Below are 12,403 nucleotides of genomic sequence, written 5' to 3'. Positions count from 1 at the left end.
ACTTGCTGCATTCCATTTGCCAGTGTCTTATTGAGAGTTTTTGCATCTGTGTTCATAGCGAGATTGGCCTGCAGTTCTCTCTCTCTCTTTTTTTTTTTTCCTTTTTATCAGTACTGGGGATCGAACTTATGACTGCCTGCTTGCAAGGCAGGCGCTTATGCCACTGAGCTAAATCCCCAGCCCCGCAGTTCTCTTTCTTAGTTGGAAATTTCTCTGGTTTTGTTATCAGGGTAATGTTTGCTTCCAGGAATGATTTTCTTCCCTTTCAATTTCTTTTTCTTTTCTTTCTTTTTTTGTCCTTTTTGAGACGAGGTCTCGCTATGCAGTTCAGGCTGGCCTTGAGCTCACTTTGTAGCCCAGACTGGCCTCGAACTCGCAACGATCCTCCTGCCTCAGCCTCCCGAGTGCTGGGATTACAAGTGTGAGCCACCACGCCTGGTCCCTTTCAATTTCATTAGAGAGTTTGAGATGTAGCATTAGGTCTTCTCTAAATTTCTTGTAGAATTCAGTAATAAATCTATCAGGACTGGGGCTTTTCTTTGTTGGTAGATTTTAATTATATCTTCAATTTCATTGATTGATATTACTTTCAGGATTTTTATATCTTCTTGATTCAGCTTGGCTAATTCATATGTATCTAGAACGTCTCTGTTTTTTCTGCATTTTTCATCTTATTAGAATAGTGGCTCTCGAAGCAGGTATAGAAGGTCTCCTGGATTTCTGCAGGGTCTGTTGATCTTACCTCCTTTCATTCCTAACTGCATGGATTTGAGGATTTTCTCTCTCTCTTTCTTTCTTTTTGATGAAGTTGTCAAAAGATTTGTCAGTTTTGTTTAATCTTTCAGAGAACCAGCTCTTCAATTCATTGATTCTTTGTTTTTCTGCGCTGCATTAATTTCTGCTCTAAGCTTTTATAATTTCCTCTCTTGCATGAGATTTGGTCTTGGCCTGCTCTTCTTCTAGAAGCCTGAGGTTCACATTGTCATCTGTCTGACTTGACACGGGTGTTCACTGCTATCAACTTCCCTGCAGGACTGACTGCTTTCGTTGTGTCCCATAAATCCTGGTGTTATCATTATCATTTAATTGTACAAACTGTCTACTTTCTTCTTTTATTTCATCTGTGACCGTTGGTGATTTAATGTCCATGTTTTTAATGAAGCTCTTGTGGTTTCTTTTGCCACTGACTTTCAGCCGCGCTGCCCTACGGTCTGATAACACGCATGGCGTAATTTCCGTGCCTTTGCATTTACTTAAGCACGTTCTATGAGCAAGTCTGTGATATATTTTGGAGAATGTCCCACGTGCAGCTGAAAAGGAATATGTATTCTCATTTGTGTCTGCATGTTGTGCACACATCTAGTAGGTCCATTTATTCAAAAGTTTGGTTCAGTTCTCGTGTTCCATTGGGTTTTTTTGTTTGTTTGTTTGTTTTTGTTTTTTGTTTGGTACCAGGGATTGAACTCACGACCTCACACTTGCCAGACAAGTGCTTGGGTTGCTGAGCTAAATCCCTGCCCTGGTATTCCATTGTTGATTTGTCAAGTTGATCTTTTTGTGATAGTGGGGTCTTAATATCCTCTAATAAAATTGCATTAGTGTTTATTTGATTTTTTGTGTCTGTTAATATTTGTTTTATGTAGTTGGGTATGCTGGTATTTGGTGCACACATATTTATGCTTGCTATATCTTTTTTTTTTTTTCTTTTTCCTCTTTATCGGCACTGGGAATCGAACTCACGACTGTCTACTTGTAAGGCAGGCACTTATGCCGCTGAGCTAAATCCCCAGCCCCAAGATTGCTATATCTTCCACTTGGATTGTTCCCTTTGCATTGTGACCTTTGTGTCTCTTAATGTCTTGGCTTGAAACCCACTTGGTTGCAAACAGAACACTAGCCCACCTGCTTTTCTCTGTGCTTCTGTCACGTGGAGTACTGTTTTCCACCCTTTAACTTTCAGTCTATGAATTTTTGAATTAAATGTATTTCTTCCCCCCCCCATCCATTTTATTTCAAGGAGAAAAAAAAAAAAAAAAAAAAAACAAAACTAAAACAGAATTTCAAAACACGTCAATCAGGAGCTACAGTGGGACTTACCTTTTGCATTGTCACCCCCAAATCACTCACCTGGAGCACATGACATCTGCATGGACCACAAACACATCTGTTCAAAAAATGTGTTTCTTGGGCTGGGGATTTAGCTCAGCGGCATAAGGGCCGGCCTGCCTTACAAGCAGGCGGTCGTGAGTTCAATCCCTGGTACCAAAAAAAAAGAAAAAAAAAAAAAAAAAAAGAAAGAAAGAAAAACTGTCTTTTTTTTTTTTTTTTTTTTGTCTTTTTGAGACGGGGTCTCACTATGCAGTTCAGGCTGGCCTTGAGCTCATTTGTAGCCCAGGCTGGTCTCGAACTCGCAACGATCCTCCTGCCTCAGTGTCCGGAGTGCTGGGATTATAGGTGTGAGCCACCACACCCGGCTATAATAACTGTGTTTCTTGTACACAGCACACTGTGGATACTGCTTTCTGATCCATCCTGCCCGTCTGTGTCTTTGATCGGTGAACTGAAGCTGTGAACATCGGTGGCCCCCTCTGATGCGTACTGACGTATCCTTGTCATGTTTTCCTTTCCTGGGTCCCTCCCTCTGCTCTGCTGAACTGCTTGCCTGGCCTGGTAGATTCCTTCCGTTGGGATTCATGGAGTGGGAGCACTTTTTATTTCTTTCTAGAATGTCCTTCAGGACATTTTGGAGGGCTTGTTTGGTGCTCACGAATTTCTTCAGGTGTTCTTTGTCATGGAACTATCTTATTTCTCCATCAGTTTTGAAAGATATCGATCTGGGTTAGAGGCTGTTTTCTTTAAGGGTTTGAAATACTGCACTCCAGGCCTTCCTTGACCTGAGGATTTGTGCTGAGAAGTCAGCTGTGATCCCGATGGGCTTTCCTTTAGAGGTGACTTGTTGCTTTTCTCTAACACAGTTTATTTTTTAATGCACTTTATTTTTAAGAGGATAAAACCAAGAAAAATAAAACAGAATAGAATCAATCAAAAATAAACCAGTGTAAGTGATACAGGACTTCAAAACCTTACAAAACCAACAATAGTTACCATAATGCCTTTTGTTGTCTTCAAAATAGCTGCAGATACTTTTGGACATAGTAAAAATGGAACAGAACAGAATAGCATAGAGACAATAAAGCCAAACAGTGAATGCAGTAAAGGATTTTAAGACAAGTCACTAGTACATCCAAGATGGCTACCATGATATGCCTCGCTGTCTTTTAAATAGCTGCTCCTACCATCAGATTTAATATAACTGAACAAAACAAAAGAGAATAAGACCCAGCCCAGCAAAACCATGAAACGATACGGTTTCCTGGCTGGGATCACTTCCTGGCGAGGCCTGGTTCTCGCCTCCTGCAGTCCGTGAATCTGACATCTTTTAATATTCTGTTCTTGTGTTGAATTTCTGGAATCAGTCTTGACTATTATATGTGGAGATTATTTTTGATCATGGCTAATGGGGCTCCATATGCCTCACTTATCTGTATATCAAATTATTTTTCCCTGCCAGGGGTGTTTTCTGCCATGAAGTCTTGAACATGTTTTTTTATATCATTTGTTCTATCTCCTGCTTTTTCACTGACTTCAATCAATCTTATATTATTCTTCTTTGCATCATCTGCCAGCTGCCAGATGGACTTCTTGTGGTCCCTTTTTACTTATAAGAAATCTTCTTTTTCATGATCGCTTACTGCCTGCCTGTCCTCTGTGTCTGAGATTCTGTCCTTACATTGGTTTATTCTGCTGTGGATATTTTCTGTGGAATTTTTAGTCTCCTGGAGATCTGCTTAACCCTGTTTTATGGGTTCCATTCTTTCCTATGTTGGACATTCATGGTTTTCATCATGATCCTCTATTTTAAAAATATCCATGTGTGGAAAGAGTCCAGATCCCTGTTGATTTACCCCAGGAAGCCGGCAGTAGCTGTATGGTGGGGTGGCGGGTAACCTCAGGGAGTCTGCACCTCTAATTCCCCTGAAGCTGAGGGAGGAGGCTGGACCCAGACCCGTTCAGCCTGCAGCAGTTAGTGCACTTCGTGGGCTTGAACTCAGCTGGGAGCTGCTGGATGGAGCCAGCAGCCGTGCTGAGGTCTGGGCTCAGCTGCCCTCTCCCAGGAGGCTCCTGCAGGACGTCTGAGCCTGAAGGGCTCACCGTCAGCCAGCGCAGCCTTCCCGTCCACGGCCGCCTTCACAGGTGCTTCTCTCTGTGGGGCTTTAGGGTTGTCCGTGGGTACCGTGCATCTGCAGGTTTGAGCTGCTCTTGCCAGGCAGTGCGACCCGGCTCTGGGAGAAGGCTGCCCCTCTTTCCTCAGAGGCCTCGGGGCTGGGGCAGCGAGGGTTCCTGTCCTCTCCCCAGCTTTGGTTTCCTCTTCGCTTGGGGGCCCACAGCCTTTGCTGCCCAGCAGTGTTACGTGTTAATAGGTGCAGCGTCACCTCTGCCCCTCCAGGTGGCTGTGGGTGGCCCATCACGGGGCCGGTCTGTAATCAGAGCCAGCAGCAGATCCGAAAGGTCTGAGCAGGAAACAGATTCTGAGTCCAACCGCTTCCTGGCGGGCCCGAGGCAGCACCCTGGCTGTGCCCACCTCACCCTCTGCCTGCCTGGGGCCTCCTGCTGCTCCCCACCTTCCCCTCCACTCACTGCGTCATGCAGTCACAGGGATCCCGTGTCCCTGAAGTCGGGTCCTGCCCTCCTTTGCTCAGGATCACTCCGGATCACCCACAGGGAGAGCCGTCTTTACAGCGGTCTACAAAGCCCTGTGTAAGATTGCCGCCTTCCTCTCTACTCCCCCACAACCATGCAGGTGGACATCACCCTACCCCAGGGCTTTTGCATGCACTGTCCTCCTGCCCAGTGCTAGCTCCCTGCAGAGACCTGTGTGGCCCGCCTCTCTCTGCATTCAGGTTACTGAGCAAATAGCACCTCAGTGAAGACTCCCTTGGCCCCTGGAATCTACTAAAGTCAGATCTCCCCGGAAGCCTCTTTCTCTCCAGGTCCTTCCCAAATGTGTTTACCAGAACCTAATAAGTATAGATTTTACCTTTATCTTTGTACCGGGACTTGAACTCAGGGCCTCACGCTTACTTAATTATCTTCTTTGTACTTGGTCTTCCCAGGCGGGTTTCCACTCCACGAGAACAAGGTCGCCGATGTCTGAGCCCCAGCCTCAAAACGCTTGATAGGTGAATGAAAACGTGAGGGCTGGGTGTCTCGTGTCTCACCGGACATCTCTGTCCCTCTCAGCGGCCTGCTCACACCCGTGAGCAGTTGTCACGTCCAGGGCGCTGGACAAGGTTGGGCCTCAAGTCAAAAGGTTTATTTGAATCGCTCCTGCAGTCCCAGAGTCAGCCACGCGGGGGCAGCACAGCCCCAGACAAGTTTCACTCTCTGGTCTGTGTGCTGAGGACCCCAACCTCGGCCTCCACAGCCCCCTCTGGCATCTAAGCTCTGCTGCCTTCAACCCACTTGGCAGGTAGGGAAGTTGAGGCTCCGGGTAGGAGGCATGGTGGGGACTCAGATTTTGGAATCAGGGGTCGGGCTTTTCAGACTGGCTTTTTTTTTTTTTTTTTTTTAAACCAGTTTGTTGTGAGCTTGGGGGCGTCCCGGCCCCTGAAGGCCTCAGTTTCCCTGCCTGCCTGCTGGGTGACTTTTCTCTGCCACAGCCAAGCCCGTGTGGGCTGCTGGAGGCCTGAGTCACTCAAAAGTGCCAGGAGGACGCAGCAGAGAGGCCCCCGCTGGCCCAGAGCCCTGAGGGGGTATTAACGCCCCATTTTATAGACCAGGGATTGAGGTCCAGGCTCCTGGAGGGGCCCTCACAGCCTTCTGGCCCCACCAGCTGCAGCTGGCTGACCTCTCTGTCCCTCTGCAAATCCTTTTGTCATCATCTGTCACAGAGGCTGCCCACGGCCTCCTATGGGAGGGTGAGCTGCCTCAGTTTCCCTCTCCTGCAGATGGGGATGAGAACAAACTGCTACGAGGGGAGGAGGAAACTGAAGACAGGTTGAAAAATGCCTCTGTAGCCCCTGCTTGGCTCCTGCCACTGCCCCAAGGCCACGTGGCTCAGCCCACGGCTTTGGGATTTATTCCTTTATTTTTGAGCCAGGGTCTCACTCTGCAGTTCAGGTTGGCCAGGTACTCACTACTGTCTCAAACTCGGGCAACCTCCTGCCTCAGCCTCCTGAGTGCTGGGATCACGGGTGTGTACCACGGTGCTCAACGGCTTTGGTTTTGAGAAGTGGGACATTTGAATTTTGAAGTAAAGCTGACTGGTTTTTAAACATTAGCAATATAGTCACTTCAAAACAGAAAACAAAGCAAAACAAAACTCCTCAAAGAACAAGCAAAAAACCACGGGGTCAAACTGAACCCACAGGAGGGCTGGATTTGGCGACTGGCTGCAGTCTGAGACTTCCCAGGCCAGTTCCTCATGACACCCATGTGGCTGGTGGCTGCTCCTTGCCCAGCCTCCAGGCTGGGCTCCCCCCCTGGGGCTGACAGGTCCGGTGGGCAGGCGGCCTGTTGAGTGAAGGGCGGCAGCAGCAAGCCTTGCCTGGCTCCCCTTCGGGGACACCTGGCTGGCACAGGTGCCCATGGAAGGCCAAGGGCCCAGCAGGGGGCAGCACAGGGAAGGCAAGCACCTCCGGAGCTGGAGTGCCAGGCCTCCCACAGGTGGAATTTGACTTGGTGGCACTTGATTTGCTCTGGGACCTCAGGTCACTTCTCTGTGCCTCAGATTTTTCATCTAGAAAGTGACAGTGTCAGACCTGTTGCAATTTATCAAAAACCCAAAGGGGAAGGCTGAGCAGGAGAGACTTTATTCCTTCCCACCTCTTTAAGGTGATGGTGAGCAGATTTCCAGTGGGCCTCAGTTTCCTCATCTGTAAAGTAGAGTGATAATACCCCCTACTTCCTGTACATTACCAAAAAGATGAAATAAGCTATTACACACAGAGCTAAAATGTGATTTGGAAGCCAGGCATGGTACACACCCGTCATCCCAGCCCTGAAGGCTGAGGCATGAGGATTGCAAATTCAAACCCAATCTGGGCAATCTAGTGAGACCTGTAGCTCAGTGTGAAGACCCTGGATACATTCCTCAGTACACACACACACACACACACACACACACACACACAAAGTGGTTCAGAGAGGGTAGATGACTGCCTGAGGACACACAGCAGACTTCCAATTAGCTTCAGACCCTACATGCCTCACTCACACCCCTGACCCTGAAATGCTGGGGTGGGGGTCTGAGGGAACCCATTTTTCCCAAGGTCACAAAGTCCAGTTGATAGGGGATCCCACCTTTTCAGCCTCTTTGGTTCATCCGTCAGCCATCTGTTAAGCACCTTCTGAGTGCCAGTCACTGCCCAGGGAAAGCTGGCACGGGAGGGGAAAGTGAGATGGCGGGTGACACCGGGGCGGTCACAGTAGGAGAAGGCCAGGCGGGGAAATGGCTCGGGGCTGCACAGGAAGTCAGGGAGGGCTTCCTGGAGGAGAGAGACCGGGCTGAGACCTGGGCTGAGCAGGGGATGTAGGGCCACTTCTGCACCAGTCCGTGCCAAGCCTGCTGGGCACAGGACTCCCAGTGCTCAAGGGCCAACCCTCCCAGAGCACAAAGTTGGGGATACTGAGGCAGACAAGCCCACGGGATCGGGTGGCTGGGCTACGGCAGCAAGGCAGCTCACCCCTGGGTGGGTGGGGAGGCCTCTTGAAGGCTGCGGCCCTCTAGCTTAGCCCTGAGGGTCCCTCTTTGCAGGAAGACCTGGCTGGGTCCCCTGGGGATGTCCGCACACCTCCCTGGGCCTTGGTGCCTCCCCGCTCAGAGGCTGCTGGGAAGGCCCAGAGAGCCGGCAGGCCAGTGTTTTGTCCTGTCTCCCCCTCCCCCACTGCCAAGGGCATCAGAGATGTCATTTCTCCAGCTCTTGGGGGCAGAGGTCACCCCGGCCAGGCAGATAACACTGAAGGTTGAGAAACGCCCGCCAGCCCTCAGGGGCCATGGCTGGGGTCAGTGGGCCGGGGGTCAGCTCAGCCTGGCCTGAGCAGGGAACGGTCCTTCCCGGCAGGCTGCGACTTGACCCCAGGTCCAGCACACCTCACCCCACCTGGCCGGCAGGTGCAGGACGAGCTGACCTGGGGAGCCCTGCTCTCTGCTGCACGATCCCTCCCAGCAGCCTCACAAACAGCTTCACAAATGGCCTCTGGCGCTGGCAGAGACGTTTTAGGGGGCCCATGCAAAGGATTTTATTCGGGACACCTGGGGACCGCCAGGGTCCGGCCCTCTCTGGGGTGACTTTCTCTTATAGTCTGAAGGCCTGACAGTCTCTTGTGCACGGGCTCCGCAGCGCGCCCTCCGGGGGTGTCGCCCGGCCCCGGGGGGCCGCGTCGCCTTGCGTTGGGGAGCCTGTGGCGGGGACGACACTCCTAGAGACAGCACCGAGGTTCAGAGAGGCACAGGCCTCGGGCACGGGCACCCAGCGCGGCACAGCCGGGGCCTCACCGCGCGCCGAGCCGGGCCGGCCGGGCGGAGCGGGCGGGAGACAAGCGGGCGCGGCGGAGCGCTGGCAGGTGCGGGGGGCGGGCCCGGGAGGGGCGCGGCCGACCCCCGCCCAGGCCCCTGCTCCGGGGGCGTCCTGTGGCCACGGCTTTGGGGTCCCGTAGGCGAGGAGTCGCCTCCTTCCAGGAGCGGGGTGCGGGTCGGGGGGCAGCGAGGGGCGGGGTGGGCCGGGGCCGGGGTCCGCAGGTGGGGCCGGGTGCGCGGTCCGGCGCGCAGCGCCCTCTCCGGACCTCGGGCCGCGCCGGGCGCGGGAGCCTCCGCCTCCTCCAGCAGGGGGCGGGCCGCGGCCGCGTCTGGGGCGGGGGAAGGCGCTCGGGTCGCCCCCTCCCCGCCTCCCGCCCCTTGCGGAGCAGCCTCCAGCCGGAGGGGGCGGTCCGGGGGCGGGGTCGCGCCTCCCCCTCTCCTCCCCAATCCCGGGGCGGCCGGGGGGCGCGACGCGGCCCCCCGGGGCTGGGCGACCCCCCCCCCCGGAGGGCGCGCTCCGGAACCCGTGCGGGGCTACTGCGCCCCGCTGCCGCCTCCCCGGGGGTCCTGGGCGGCCGTGGCCGTGGCGTTCCGGCGGCGGCGGGAGGGGCCCGGGGCGGCGTGACGCACCGTTGTCAGGGGCCGCCTTATAAATAACCGGGCTCCGGAGAAACTTTAGCGAGTCAGAGCCGCACACCGGACCGGGAAGGGGCCCAGTCCGAGGGTCCAGCTGCCTCAGCCCCCGCACTCCTAGCGGCCACCTCGGCAGCGGCGGCCACTGCAGCGGTGGGGACACAGCGGCGACAGCCGGAGCCGGGAGGCCGCGCCACCTGCGGGCCGGCCGGAGCGGGTAGCCCCAGGCCCCCTCCCCGGGCACCCGCGTTCATGCAACGCCTGGTGGCCTGGGACCCAGCATGTCTCCCCCTGCCGCCGCCGCCTGCCTTTAAATCCATGGAAGTGGCCAACTTCTACTACGAGGCGGACTGCTTGGCTGCTGCGTACGCCGGCAAGGCGGCCCCCGCGGCGCCCCCCGCGGCCAGACCCGGGCCGCGCGCCCCCGCCGGCGAGCTGGGCAGCATCGGAGACCACGAGCGCGCCATCGACTTCAGCCCGTACCTGGAGCCGCTGGGCGCGCCGCAGGCCCCAGCGCCGGCCACGGCCACGGACACCTTCGAGGCGGCTCCGCCCGCGCCCGCCCCCGCGCCCGCCTCCTCCGGGCAGCACCACGACTTCCTCTCCGACCTCTTCTCCGACGACTACGGGGGCAAGAACTGCAAGAAGGCGGCCGAGTACGGCTACGTGAGCCTGGGGCGCCTGGGGACCGCCAAGGGCGCGCTGCACCCCGGCTGCTTTGCGCCCCTGCACCCGCCGCCGCCGCCTCCCGCCGAGCTCAAGGCGGAGCCGGGCTTCGAGCCCGCGGACTGCAAGCGGAAGGAGGAGGCCGGGGCGCCGGGCGGAGGCGCAGGCATGGCGGCGGGCTTCCCGTACGCGCTGCGCGCCTACCTCGGCTACCAGTCGGTGCCGAGCGGCAGCAGCGGGAGCCTCTCCACGTCCTCGTCGTCCAGCCCGCCTGGCACGCCGAGCCCGGCCGACGCCAAAGCGCCCCCAGCCGCCTGCTACCCCGGGGCCGCGCCGGCGCCCGCGCAGGTCAAGAGCAAGGCCAAGAAAACGGTGGACAAGCACAGCGACGAGTACAAGATCCGGCGCGAGCGCAACAACATCGCCGTGCGCAAGAGCCGCGACAAGGCCAAGATGCGCAACCTGGAGACGCAGCACAAAGTCCTGGAGCTCACGGCCGAGAACGAGCGGCTGCAGAAGAAGGTGGAGCAGCTGTCGCGCGAGCTCAGCACCCTGCGGAACTTGTTCAAGCAGCTGCCCGAGCCCCTGCTCGCCTCCTCCGGCCACTGCTAGCGCGGCCCCCGCGCGCGCCCCCCTGCCGGCCGGCCTCCGCGCTGCCGGCGGAACTTGGCACCGGGGCGCCTGGCAGCGCGGGGAGCCCGTCGGTAACCTTAATATTTTATTATATATATTTCTATATTTTTGTCCAGACCGGCCGCACGTGCAGATGGCGCGCCCGCCCGTGGTGTTATTTAAAGCAGCAGCGCCTGTGTGTACGGATGACTGTGAACTCGGCCTTCCCTGCCCCTCTCCGGGTGCCGGCGGGCGGGCCGGTTTCGAAGTTGATGCAATCGGTTTAAACATGGCTGAACGCGTGTGTAGACGGGACTGACGCAACCCACGTGTAACTGTCAGCCGGGCCCTGAGTAATCGCTTAAAGATGTTCCTACGGGGTTGCTCTTGTTGTTATTATTTTTTTGGTCCTTTTTTTTGTATTATAAAAAAATCTATTTCTATGAGAAAAGAGGCGTCTGTATATTTTGGGAATCTCCGTTTCAAGCATTAAGTAAGAACACTTTTAATAAACTTTTTTTGAGGACGGTTAAAAAGCCTTTTGGGGGCAGTAGTTGGCTTTTGATTTTTTTCCCTTTCCTTTGGATGGATAGGGTTTTGTTTTGCGTTTCTGGTGTGTAGGGGTTGTGTGTGAGGGGGCTGCTGTTATTTTTGGACCTTTTTGGTGGCAGGGTGGGGGTGTCGCAGCTGGCTTCTCTCCTCCCCTGCTGCTTCCCTCAGGGTCGCTGGCAGATGGAGGCTCCAGCTTCTGGGGGAAGAGGTGCAGAGTGCTGGGTCAGGCTTTCAGGGTGACTCAGCACCCCGGGGTGCTGTGATCTGGGAACTCTGCTTGGGGATGGGGGTTGGTCCTAAGTGTCAGGCTTGGGTTTGGAGGGACCAGGAAGTCTGTGACCCCCCCCCCCCCCACTCTTGGGGGCCAGGCAGGCAGGCCTGTGACTCTCTGTTTGGGAGAAGAGTCATGACTTGGTCTTGTTTGGCCCAAGTCGGGGCTGATTGTTTGGCAAGTGTAGTGGGGCGGGCTGTTTAAAAGGTACTTTGTGTGTGTACTTTGTGTACTTGGAGTCTGTGTGTACTTTGTGTGTGCGTGTGCGTGTACATGTATGTGTTGAGGGGATCCTGGCTGCACCTGTGGGTGAGTCAGTTTGTGTGTCCCTGTCCAGGGGGAAGGGGAGACTGGGCCAGGTGGGGGAGGGTGGGGGAGGGTTCTGCACTTACACCCTCTCTGACAGCTGGACTGACAGGACACTGCCCGCTTGCCCTCTCTGCTCAGACGTGGACGCTGAGGCCCAGGCTCACCTGCGTGTTCAGGGTGGCGGAGTTTGGCCTTGAACTTGGGACCATCTCTTCTAAAGCCCTGATCCCTCTGCCCTTCCTGCCCCTCCTTGCTGCCCTCTGCAAGCCCGCTGAGTCCTGGCTGGCATTCCTGAGAGCTGAGGATGTCGACGGAGGGGTTAGTGGATATGCGGCGGCCTCCTCCGGTGCCTGGCACGACAGAGGTGTTATATAAGCGTTTGCTCTTGTTATTATTTTTGCTGGGAGGCTCCTGGCATTGGGCACCCAGGTCTTCAGTGTAGTGTGAGTGTGTCAGGCACTTGCCAGAGACCTGCCCCGTCCCACTGCAACCTCACAACAACCTGCGGAAAGGTGGGTGCCCTAGGACCCATGTTTTTAGAGCCAGGGGACAGTTTCAGCTGTCGGGTGCCTGTGGGTGGGCGAGGGACTGGTCCAGAGGCCTGGGGAGCTGGGGAGCAGTGGGCCACTCATTCTGCTGACCTGGGGCCCGGGCTGCTGAGGTCTGCTGACCTGTGGCATGAGTGTTCCCCCACTTTCCCTCTGGGGCCTACAGATGCTATTCCTGGGGCAGCCTAGAGTGGGGGACAGAGGGTGACCTTGGCCTCCGCTGGGAGGACTGAG

General features: G+C 55.4%; 1 protein-coding gene across 1 annotated transcript; it reads left to right on the top strand.

Annotated features, from left to right (window-relative positions):
- Positions 1 to 9,147: 9,147 nt before the first annotated feature.
- On the top strand, positions 9,148 to 11,025 carry Cebpb (CCAAT enhancer binding protein beta). The gene has a single exon (XM_003467813.5). The coding sequence runs from the start codon at positions 9,464 to 9,466 to the stop codon at positions 10,487 to 10,489; it is 1,026 nt and encodes a 341-aa protein (XP_003467861.3). The 5' UTR covers positions 9,148 to 9,463; the 3' UTR covers positions 10,490 to 11,025.
- Positions 11,026 to 12,403: the final 1,378 nt, after the last annotated feature.

This window comes from Cavia porcellus, unplaced genomic scaffold (genome assembly GCF_034190915.1).
Source record: "Cavia porcellus strain 051 isolate PalLab524CR breed Dunkin Hartley unplaced genomic scaffold, mCavPor4.1 scaffold_5, whole genome shotgun sequence".
Classification (NCBI taxonomy): domain Eukaryota; kingdom Metazoa; phylum Chordata; class Mammalia; order Rodentia; family Caviidae; genus Cavia; species Cavia porcellus.
This window is presented reverse-complemented; position numbering and strand designations above follow the sequence as displayed.

What these genes read in the sequence shown, in the direction of transcription:
- Cebpb (XM_003467813.5), top strand. Translation starts at nt 9,464, where the DNA reads ATGCAACGCCTGGTGGCCTGGGACCCAGCATGTCTCCCCCTGCCGCCG.